General features: G+C 40.1%; 1 protein-coding gene across 1 annotated transcript; it reads right to left on the bottom strand.

Annotated features, from left to right (window-relative positions):
* Positions 1 to 632: 632 nt before the first annotated feature.
* LOC132635052 (amine oxidase [copper-containing] gamma 2-like) lies at positions 633 to 6,222 on the bottom strand. The gene is made up of 5 exons (XM_060351269.1): positions 5,512 to 6,222; positions 4,157 to 4,836; positions 3,085 to 3,198; positions 1,483 to 2,033; positions 633 to 1,047 (listed from the first exon to the last, which is right to left on the bottom strand). Exons 1-5 carry the CDS (start codon positions 6,116 to 6,118, stop codon positions 837 to 839), a joined length of 2,163 nt encoding a protein of 720 aa, XP_060207252.1. The 5' UTR covers positions 6,119 to 6,222; the 3' UTR covers positions 633 to 836.
* Positions 6,223 to 12,347: the final 6,125 nt, after the last annotated feature.

Genomic DNA, 12,347 nt, shown 5'->3' with positions numbered 1-12,347 from the left:
TTAAATCTGAATTCGTGAGGTCTGTTGAGCCAAAAGCAAATAATTCAAATTATAATTTTTTGTTAGCTTTAATTTTAGTGACATTTTGACCACTATAGTCGAGCTTGGTCTTCCTTACTTTTTATTACCTAAAATTCTATGCAGATAACTTATATGTTGCCATGATTTTTATAATGCATCTTTTTCATCAGCATTCAAGTTAAAGAAGGAGATATCTGAACTTGAAGGAATCTACTCATCTTAAAATTGCAAGTGTGAATAATGGTAGAACCTCGTGAACAAGGCATATTAAAGAATCTTATGTGATCTTTTTTTCCCCTTATGAAATTTCTACTCAGCTTGAAAAGAAAAGAGATTCAAATCGATAAGTTACCATGTTCGATAATTTCGAAAGAGGTTTCTATGACCACCCTCTCACTCATGGCACGTATGCTATATGTGTGCCGACATCCTAATCTAGACATCCACTCCTGACTATTTACCTTGTTTATGATCTTCTTACAGCCATCATGCGTGCTATTCTATAACTAGTTGTGCTTTTCTTCTCTAAAAGAATGGAACTAGTACTATAATTCCGTGTCATCAAAGTCAACCCCGCTATGGATCAACTAATCATACTCAACACATCTTAATTCACGTCACCCAAGGTTAACATTCCATATATAAAATTATGAATTCTTTGGCAATCTTGGGCTTCACTTAGAATAATTACAACAATAAAATCACAACTAGTAGATATTCACAGATTAGAATTCACTTTTTATTCATTAAGATTTAAGACTAAGATAATAGAAATCCAAGTCTAGAGGCTTTCTATTTTGACAAGAGATGATCCATCAAGCAGAAGCAGCAGCTTTGCAAATTGGCAGGTCCTTTGGAGAATTAGGTGGAATCCTCAAAATAGGATTGCTTTCAAAGAAATTCACTGGCTTTATCTCAAAGCTTGATGATACTGTTGGCATGATTGGGAAATCCTCTTGGCATGGAATATGATGGAACCCTAATGTATACCACACCACTATGTCTTTGTTCTCAATTGGCCTGTCTCTGCAAAATACAAAGAAAGGGGATCTTAACATTTTTAACCAGTCCGCTAAAAAAGAAAAATCACCCACCTAGCCGTATCCATTTGTAATTGTTGCTGGTATATAGACAGTGTATATCAAGTATATAACGGGCGTATAACAAAGTATAATCAATGTATAATATTTACACACTGATTATACAGTGATTATATCAAGTATTAGGGTTATTGTTCGCTTTGGGCTCTGTTGGACTGCTGTGTAGTGCAAAAATATAATACCATCTGGTTATGTTACCTACAACAAATGTAATTATTCATAGCAAGTAGAAGATGACCAATAACATGTAAAAAACGAGTAAAGAACCTATTGTAACATGTTAAAATACTCTGATGGTATTAAAATCTTTACACTGACAGTGCATCAAGTTAAATATCTGAGAGGGGATAATATGATTTACCTGTCAGACCAAACAGCAAGAGTATCATCACCTTGACTTTGGTAAACGAACAAGCCAGCAGCCCATTGCTCAGACTCATTATAAGGTGTGACCCAAATTTGGTTATTAGTAAATGCACCTCTCTTCTGTGGAGGATCATCATGGTCAAGTAAACTAGCTGCAGTTCCACCAGGAACCACTTTGTACCCAACAGGGTTCCCAACTCTTGACTTCTTATTAGGATTAATTACATGGAATTCTGAAGGATCATATAGCTTGAGCTTAATCTGTGCATCCTTTTCAGTTTTAGCCACATTTCGAACAGCTTTTAAGTAGCTTCTTCGCGGTGATTCTCCAGGAGAAGTCATCGCCTTCTGGAGATTCACCTTCACGAAAGAATTGTTCGACGGACCATCGATGTCCATGTCGAGATGGAATGTTATGTAATGATCATGGATGACTCCAATTATGTTTTCAGATAAGAGGGTGCCGTAGAGATACTCGTTTTGGTTCACCTGGTTCATGTTCACATATGGAGAGCCTTTCACCATCAATATTCCACTTAGTCCAACCTATATGACAAGTATACAATATGAAAGGAATCTTAATGAGGAAAGAATAAGAATCTTGATGACTTTAAGATTCAATTTGGAATTGACACTGAGATGTGACTAATCACCAAAACCACAAAAAAAAAAAAATACTGCAATATGATAAGTCATTATTTTCGAGTTAGAACAAATTTGATGTGATATGGCATCAACAAGATTCCACCGGTTGATTTCCTGCATTAACTCTTTGCCGGGTCTAGATAACTTTATTTTTGAACATTAAAAAAATAAATTTATTTTTTGTTTAGATTGCAGGAATATAAATAACATATATAGTAGATATTTATATTTTGGTATCGTATATATTATCCCTGCATTAACTCTTTGCCGGATGTACCTTAATTTTTTTTTTGAAAAAAAATATTAATTGGAAGATATATAAATGTAACGTATATAGAAAAATTAATATATTAAATTTTAACAAATGCTTATAGGAGTATAATAATTTGAAAGAAAAAAAAAATTCTTAGTGGATAGATGTCAGACCAAGTAATTACCTCCCTCTTCTGTCCTTGTCATTTTAGCCAAAAAGAAGTTGGTTCAAAATATTTATCACTTTAAAAATCAAGAAGATGCTAATTTTTTTTTTAATTCCACCTTTACTACAACAAGAAGGCATATAACCATTAATTACTCATTTTAAAAATAAAAATAAAAAGATATCAATAATTTAGTTAAATACCTTTGATAATCTAGTCTAGTTTATTCTTATTGCTGTTAAAGTTCTTGGAAGGTAAATAGAAATATTTTAGTTGTTCTAAAAAAAAAATTGTTTTATTGACACGCAGAGAAAGTACGTGTCATCTTTGGTAGGGAGCGCTTTTTTCGAATGAGTTTTACGCGGCGTGAATCCAAATATAATTGGGTTTCAATGCAAGTATTCAGTGACGAATTAAGGATTTTCATTAAGTGAATTCGAAAAATAAAAATATAATGCTTGAGAGTTGAACTTGAAATCTAGATAAATTTTGAACTCCTAAAGCCAAAAGAAAAACAGAGAGTATGTGCTAACCTTAGCTCGGATAAGTCCATCAGTCTGGAACTCCCAATCAACAATGTAATCATAGTTGGCCACTGACGCTGCCATTCTCACCACTAACGTCACCTTCGGTCTCACTTCCCTAATCTGTCCAAATATTCATGCAAAACCAAGCACAAAATGTCAAAGATAACACAATTGGAAACACATGTGAAAGGACACTTGTTCAGTGTGTTGACACATAAAGTATAGATAGACAGATATAAGTAGTTCTAATCAATAGTGTCTGTCCCACCCACTTCTAAGTTATGTCCAATTCTCAAGTAAATGGTTGAACAGGCAACGACGAATTTAACATTTAACATTTAACATATGGGTTAAGGGTAAAAAATACAACTTAAGTATCATTTTTTTTAGCGCTATCAGGTGTGAGAGTTTCCTATCTGAACTATCATTAAAAATGAACAATTGATAGTTGAGGTGTATTTTGAAAACTAATTGGTTATAGTTTAGGTAAAAAAAGCGAACAACTGATAGTTGAGGTGTGTTTTACAAACTAATTGGTGATAGTTTAGGTAGGAAACTCTCACACCTAATAGTTCAGGTAGAAAACTCAAAAAATAATGATACTTGAGGTGTGTTTTTTACCATTATCTCTTAAAATATAGCTAGTAGTGAAAAATTCTAATATGATATAAAATCCCCTATTTTTTGACGTGAAATTTACAGAGTAGCAGAGCGTTAACATACCAAGTGAAGTGTCATAACTCAATGCCAGAAATTTGACCTTCCAATCATTTATATTTTTTTGAACAATTTTATATCGCTACCCGGTATCTAGTGCCCGTTTTGGAGTTGTATTTAATCAGAAAATCCCACTTTGGGAAGTAAAAGTGCTCTGTATCAAAAATACCAAACCTATATATTTAATTTAATTTGTCATGCATGGTTCAATCACTTTAATACGACAGAAAATAGTTTTATGACTTTTCTCTTATAAAAAATGAATAACGTTCAAGTAACCATGTGTGAAATTACCCTTAAAAAAAAATAAGCAACCTGACCATAAATAAATTTAGTAAAAAGAAAAACAGAATTCATTTACCGGCAAACCAGTAATGGGAGATTCAGCATGTCGCCATCCAATATCACCAGCATAACTCTCAAACACACAAATCATATTAGATCTCACATATGGTGTTCCATCAGCTGCCACAAACACACCATCCATATAATATGCATTACGTGGACAATCATTTAACGGGTCAAGTGGCATAGCTTGTAGCCCAAACCCGTATTCACCCGCATCCATATACGTTTTAAAATACCATGCATCAGATGGATCCATATAAGGTACAAATAACTCTGACGTAAAACCTTTATACATAACATTTCTCATTTTCCCCGTATCTGGGTCCTGGATCATGACCCGGGAAATAACCACTCCGGCTCTCGGGTCGGGTTTGAGGTGAAATTCCCAATTTGCCCATTTTACTATATGGTTGTTTTCTATAGTGAAACTTGGACCATTTGGTTGTTCTATAGATATTGGTTTGAGTAAGTTTATTTTTTGTGTGTGTTTTTGATTACTTGAGAAGCGATAGTCTGTGTTGGCGGCCTTTGCTATTGGTATGTTTTTTCCTTCATCTAAAATTTCTATAACTTGCTGGGTGTCTAAATCAAGAAGTACTGTTAGTCCTTCAATGGGTCTCATGTAGAAATTAATAGTGTCCTTCATTGTATAACACTGTACTTTGATTACTCTTCTTTTCTCCTCAACTTTACCTGAATTTAAATAAAGCAAAAACAATGAATAAATTATTTTATACCTATCAAGGACATACTATTAAATATTGCACTACAAAAGTATCTATATTTACAAAATAAAAATGATCAAACTAATTTTTTTTTCTAAAAGAAGGTATCTTCAATTTATTATTCTATTTTTATTTTAATTATTTCATAAAGCGTACCCAATTTCACCAAATGAAAACTTTCCCCATACTTCTTTGTAAAGTATTTAGTTTTACTTTTTCTTAGCCGGTATTATTGCCTAAACTATGTGAAAGGTTCAAATTTACCTCTTGTTTAAAAAAAAAAAAAAAAACTTTATTTGTGAGACACGTGACATCATCAGGTGATAAGCTTCCACCACTTAAAAATAAGGTAAATTGTCCCATTTCACATAGTCAAGGGTAAATTTGACCTCAACTATTGACAGAGGGCAACCTGACGCCAACTATTGACAGAGGACAATTTGACCCTCTATCCTTAAATAAATAAGGTAAACTTTATCTTAATATCACGTTCAAACAAAAATGGAGCACCTAAATTGTAACGAAGACGTTATTTGATAACAGTAATAATTCCGTCATCAAACTTACTAAAACAAATAAAAAAACTTCTTTGTTTTTAAAAATTTCAATGGCATATTTCATTAGAGCGAAAATGGACACTCACCATACCAACCAGTGGCGATAGGCAAACATGCAAGATCAGCCAAATCAACGCCACGTTGGACAATCGTACGGTTAAAATCAGCGTTCGCAAGCGGGGCAGAAGTTGCCGTAACCATATCCTCAATAGTCATAATCGGGTAACCCGAATAATCACCCGTTTCACGTCGGGTCACCTGACCCGTCTCAATATCAACAGTAAGCACGTGCACAACACCGAGTGCACGTGCAACCACCGAAGCCTTACGTGGCGGAAGCTGGTGACCTTTCCGCCACGTCACCACCACCTCCTTCGCCGGTTCTTCAAGCACCATAGAGTGAATAACATAACCTTTTTTATTAAATTGGTCTATCGAATTAACGACTTTTTTCACTTTTTTAATTTCGTCGATTGTTAATGGGTCTAAAGGGTGATTTGGGAAATTGGTGTAGTGTTTTTTGCCTTGGAAAAAAGGCTTTTTATTTGAAGTGCACCATGGGGAATGAGTGGTGCAGTCTAATAGTTCAGCTGTGTAAGAAAGAGGAGATGGTAAGTTTAAAAAGGTGAAAATTAAGAGCAAAACTATGCTCATGAGAAAGAAAAGATATCTAAGGAAGTTTCTTCCTTCCATGGCTATTGATGTTTATTTTTTGTTTATTTCAGTTTCTCTGGTACTGTGGTAGCTATGGTGTTCAAATATATAAACTGAGCTAGGTAGCTAGAGAGGATACTTACGTAGTGTACAAACAGACAAATAGAAAAATTAGAAACAAAAAATAACATAAAAGTGTCATGGTTATTGAATGCGACGTGCAAATTTACGTACTTGATCTTTGAAGCCTGTGGTATAGCTTTTTTTTTTTCTTTCTTTGTGGGTTTCTTTTTGTCTTTGAAATTGTTTACTTCAAATTTGGATAATCAATTGAATTTTATTAGTGAAGTATAGGATATGTAGTTGAACCTTAATATATTTGATAGAGAAAAGAAATATATGAATATGCTACATAGGAGTAACTAATAATCAGTGGTTTGCTATAGATTTTGTATCTAGTAATATATGAATATTGTTTAATCGAGCAAATCTAAAGGATGAACACGATAATCCAGACTAAAATCAGATGTTGGAGAGAGATTTTATATATTTTTGCTATTACAAAATGTTCTTGATATGAGGAAGTCAACCCTTTAAAAGTGGGGGCAATGACCCCTATTTATAGTATTGCCCCATGGGCTTCATACATCAAGTGTTTCTAAAAAATAAAGAAAAACTCTGAAATGGATTAGGTTGGATTAGGTTGATCGTACGGTCTGACACCCGTACGATTGGCAGTTAACCATGGTAGGACGTTATTGACGCGTGGCAATCGCGTAATGGATCTCCCGGACCAACGGCCACGATCAAACGGACTAACGGCCACGATCAAACGAACGAACGACCATAATCAACTCGGCTATGGAAAAATCGGACCAAACGATGTTCTTCCCCTTTCTCGGTTCAAGCACTCCCCTGATCCAGAAAGTAAGTCTTCATACCCGTGTTGATTTCTTTCTTCCCTCGGCCACCGGTCTATCCGGCCTAACATATATCCGACTTTTACCGTATACAGATAGTCCCCACACTTTCCGGACCGATGTTTTATCGGAGTAATGGGAAGTGGATGAATCAAGAAACCGGTGACTCCATTTGTCCGTTGTTATCTTTTCATTTTTGCGGGAACAGTTGCGTCACGTCCCTCTGCCATCGGCTACGTGTCTTATTCCGGATGGTCCGCTCTAACAACCGCCGCAACGCACGTCGCTTCAAGTCATTCCTCATTAATTGTGGGACACGTGGCGCCCCCCGGTTGGCCGGGAACCGTAACCGCCTGGATCCCCACGTCTATAAAACGTCTTCCAACACTTCATTTTTTCATTTTACGATCCCCTCAATCTCTATCTCCAATCCTTTACTTCTTATACCTTCAATTCTCCACTTCATTTCTTACCACTTCAGTTCGTTATTTCTTCTTCATTTCACTTTTCATTCCATATTTCTCGTTGATTCATTATTGACATTACGCGAACGGAAATAGCTTTGCCAACTCCCTTATCTAACCATTTTTTGTTGAGTGTGTTGTTGCTTCTTCCTCTTGTTCTTGACCATTTTTGAATTCTGACTGTTCTCTTCACCTTTTAACTTCCTTTTCGAAATCACCCAATCTTTCTTTTACATACCTTCAAATGTCTGCCAACACCGAAACCACTTCCCATGATATTCCCTCGGTTTCGTCTCAAGGAACCGAGCCAACTTCACCACCTAAGGCAAAAATCACCTCCGAGCCCACTGCCTCGGACATTATACCGGCCAAACCTAATTTCAACAAAGATTTTGAGGTTGAAAAACCTTCTCCGGTATCCGACAGAGGGTTTGATGTGCGACAATATCCCTCATCAATTACTAAGGGAAAACTCGACTTAGTCCGGGCTGATTGCGGGTGGGACACCCGTTCAGTTCAAGTTTTTTCCCCCGGGCCAAGCGAATCAGTCACTGACCATCGGGAAGGTTTCTTATACGTTTATATTTACCCTTTCACTCTCAAGCTCGACCCCCCGGTCGATCCGGTCATCTTATACATGTGCCGGACCTATAACGTAACCTTGGCACAGATTGGTCCGATTCTTTGGAAGGCCGTGGTCTTCCTCCGGCTGTTGGCCAATAATACCGGGAAGGAGTTCACGCTGGCCCACTTGATACGCTTATACTCCCCGAGGTTGTTCCGGGGTGGCGTAATAAAACTCGCAAAGCGTAGCCGGAATTCATTTTTCTCAAAAATGGACGACGATAGAGACAGAGGCTGGTTGGAGCTATATGTCCGGGTGCGGACCTCGGACATTATCCCGGACAACTACATGCCTTTTCCGGAAAGATGGAATAATAATCGTAAGTCTGAAGTCTTTTAATAATTGCTTGTGTGTTTTAGTTCATCCACTTTCTCACTACTATTCTTATTTATGTTAGCTGTGGGCTGGATTCCTCCGGTCGTCCGGGATCTCAACGAATGGGTTACTGCTCTCCTCAGCCAATATGTCCACGACGATCAGACGTGGGGACACCTGTCACGTGGTCGATGGGTCGCCCAGAACCACGGTAATACTCGGCTTATATCTGTATTCATTGCATCTTCTACCCTTCTGTAACATCTTCGATTTTCATGTTTACCTAAGGGCTCGGTGGATCCAAGGCCAGAGTCAGCAGCAGAACCAGCAACGTCGGCACCCGAGTTCGATTCAACGGGTGCCTCTCATATCCTTGTTGCCGCCGCCAAGAGAAAAAGGCCCTCGAACAAAGGGCAGAAATCGAAGAAAAGGGCGAAGAGCGTCGTTAGGACTTTAAGGGACGAAACAGAGCCCGAGCTCTTCGTTCGGAGGATCAGCGAGGCCCCTTCCGTGGCTCCCATTCCGGAGGAGGATATCACCGTGTCACCACTTCCTTCAGCCGGGGAAGGACCTTCGGCTCTGGCATTACACACAGGTGGGGAAGAAATTCATTACCCGACACCTTTAAGATCGATTGAATTCGTTGATATTATAGGTGATGCTTTTTCCGAAGAAACCCCTTTGCAAAGGACAAGAAGATTCGGGGAGGCACCTGCTGCCGGAGCCGGTCAAAGGACTGAGCCGGTCCCCGAGACCGAAGCCCCCACGGATGTTGATCTGCTGCCCCACTATGAGACTGCCGCAACTTCGGAGATACCTGCCTTTGCCGAAGCTGCTGAAGTCACTCCGAGTTCTCCAACTCCGGCCTCAAGACGGGATAAGTTTGATGACATGTTCTCGGACACTCCTCCCGCTACCGGCGAAGCTGCTGAGTTCGGACATCTCCCGATCCCTCGGGCCACGAGGGTGGCTAGTCGGACCACCGAGTCTGGGGCCAGGGATAGCTTGGTGCGCACCTTTCTGACCCCAAGTGTGGAACCGAGGAGGACAAGATCGGCTACGATCACCGTTCCCGAGGATTGCAGCTTTCTTTCTCGCCCGGTGGGTGTGGCAAGCTATCTGAGGCCCCTTGTCTCGGACTCGGATAAGAGAAAGATGAACGGGGTCCCTTGGCAGTGCCTCATTAACGAGGGTATGCACGAGGGCAACCGGGTAAGTTTATCAGCTATCCTTGTATAATTTCACTGAGAATTTTAGCCTCGTTTGTTCAAGTTTTTGACTTCATTTGCAGAGTGTGGTGCTTGTCAATGAAGCCTTTGTCCGTGCTCAGCAAGAGGTGGACGATCTTAAGGGCCAACTGGATGCCCAAGGCCGAGAGACGGAGAAATTTCAGCACCTTCTGCGGGTGAAGGAGGACGAGCTGAACCGAGCAGTTACTCTTTCCAACCTCCAACCCGAGCTCAATGCAACAAAGGCTGAAAAACGTCGATTAAAGGGTGAGCTGGCCGAGATGGTCGAATATAACCAGAGTCTCGAAGCGGACAAGATCGGCCTTAGCTGAGATAACACTCGTCTTTCTTCAAAGCTTGGTGAGCTCGAAACCACCATCTCTCAACTCCGGTAGGAGCTGGACTCTGTCAAGTCCGAGGCTACGAGCATGGCCGAGAGGCATCGGCTGCTCGAATCTGAAAGTACCCGGCATAAAGAGCGTATGAGGGTGTTTGAGGAGAAATGTCCTCGGAGAGGCTCGGGATGTTCTGGCGGCAAAGTTATCCCAGACCGAGGCCGATTTGGAAGAAGCTCTAAAGAGCGTGGAGGCCGCCGAGGCTCATGCTACTATTGCTGCTGAGTATGAAAAGTGGAAGCCTCGGAGGATCACTCTTGAGCAAGCTTTGCAGATCTTCCGGCCCTAATACTCAAGGCTAAAAGAGTTGAGGAAGAGGCTAAAGGTGCCCTCGGGGCTGACTCCGACAACTCCGAGCGGACAGTGTCCGAACCCTCTGGATCCAGCCATACCGGATAGATTAAGGGCTTTACTTAGCCTTTTATTTTTTACCTTTGTAGGAGTCTCCGATGTAAAATCCTTTGTATAAATAGAACATGTATTTTCCTTGATTCTTTACTTTGTTTGAATATTCGTTATGACTTCTGCCCGAATTATCGGTCCATTTTAAGGAGTCGTTATTTATGACTGTGCCTGAATATCGGCTTTTCTCTTCTTCCGGTACATTTTGTCCGGGAATTTTATAGAGTTTTTGCCCGTGGGACTTATCTTATGCTTTGCGAATTCGGACGTCTCCAAATCACGATGGGTATTTTTATGGCTGGTATTTTTCGGCTATTTTTTTTTATATAGGGCCGGTATTTCTCGGACACCTTAACCTCAGCCTTAGCTAAATTTTGATGTAAAAGTCCCCGTTTGTGGGATTAACGACTTTGGCTCGGTTCACTATGACCTTGTTGCCTTTGTCGAATTTCGACCGTAATGCCCGGAATCGGGTATATGAATGAAGTAATACCGAAATACGGCGAAAATCATTGGGGTAAAGTATTTTAACAGGTAGACATCCGAGATATCGTTATCCAAACTTTCGATAATTTTTGCATTGCAAGTATTTATATACATGAGAATGAATTTTCTCCTTCTGTTTTTGCCGTAGCAAATACTAAATGGACACGATTCATTCTGATCGTTTGGTCCTTACATCGAAACCTTCTGCAGAAGGTCCGGTCTTGGCTTTTCCATAGCAAATATTGAGTGGACGCGATTCATTCTGATCGTTTGGTCCTTATATCAAAACCTACTACAGAAGGTCTGGTCTTGGCTTGTCGAGCTTCTCCGTTTTTCGTTGACCGGGGTAAACTTCGATGTGGGCGTAATAGTCCCCTAGTGCTTATCCGAGCTGCAAGGTCGGGTGAGTGCTATTAAGTCCCCATTCGTAGGGTGTGACCCCGAGTTTCCGGGCGTTTGTCCTTTATCTTCGTCGAGTAACACGTTGTACTTGTTGCCTCATTAAAAACCTTGTCGGAAAACCCATTTTGGGACAAAACCGTACTAAGGAAAAGAGTGCAACACGTGTTTTCAGACCTAGATTCTAACTTTATCCGGTACTTGACCTCCTGCAAAAGAAAAAGGTTAAAACAAAAACACGGGGAGTCCATACCTTAGCAGTAGTATCTTTTCAGATGAGCTACATTCCAGTTATTGCGCAACCGTTGCCCGTCCATGGATTCCAACTGGTACGATCCTTTGCCCGTTATCTCGGTTATCTTGTACGGTCCTTCCCAGTTCGGACCCAGTTTTCCTTCGTTGGGATTCTTGGTGCTCAAGGTAACTTTCCGAAGCACCAAGTCCCCAACTTGGAAATGCCAAAAATTGTCTCTCCGATTGTAGTACCTTTCCATTCTCTGTTTCTGGGCTACAATACGGACCAACGCGTTTTTGCGGAGTTCATCCGTGAGGTCGAGTTTTATGGCAATGGCCTCCTCGTTTGACTCCTCGGTGGTATAGCTGAACCGGAGAGTTGGTTCACCAACTTCTACGGGAATAAGGGCTTTGGCCCCGTAGACCAACGAGAAAGGAGTTTCCCCCGTGCTAGATTTCGATGTGGTTCTGTAAGCCCACAATACCTCCGGTAATATTTCCCTCCAGTGATGCTTTGATGCTTCGAGTCTTTTCCTCATATTTTGGATTATTGTTTTGTTCGTGGATTCCGCCTGTCCGTTCGCACACGGGTGATATAGAGTTGATATAATTTTCTTGATCTTCAACCCTTCAAGAAATCACTGACTTTGCCGCCCACGAACTGAGGTCCATTATCACAAGTTATTTCGGCCGGGATGCCGAAACGACAGATGATGTGATCCCATATGAAGTCAATGACCTTCTTCTCTCTGATTTTTTCAAAGGCCTGCGCTTCAACCCATTTGGAGAAATAATCAGT

The sequence above is a fragment of the Lycium barbarum genome, chromosome 4 (genome assembly GCF_019175385.1).
Source record: "Lycium barbarum isolate Lr01 chromosome 4, ASM1917538v2, whole genome shotgun sequence".
Classification (NCBI taxonomy): domain Eukaryota; kingdom Viridiplantae; phylum Streptophyta; class Magnoliopsida; order Solanales; family Solanaceae; genus Lycium; species Lycium barbarum.
Note: the sequence above shows the minus strand (reverse complement) of the source record. Positions and strands in the feature narration are given on the sequence as shown.

Coding starts and splice junctions, on each gene's coding strand:
- LOC132635052 (XM_060351269.1), bottom strand. CDS start 6,118: ATGGAAGGAAGAAACTTCCTTAGATATCTTTTCTTTCTCATGAGCATA. Junction 3,199..4,156: donor CTCCCATTACTGGTTTGCCG/GTAAATGAATTC, acceptor ATATTTGGACAG/ATTAGGGAAGTGAGACCGAA. Junction 1,048..1,482: donor CTTGCTGTTTGGTCTGACAG/GTAAATCATATT, acceptor TGTATTTTGCAG/AGACAGGCCAATTGAGAACA.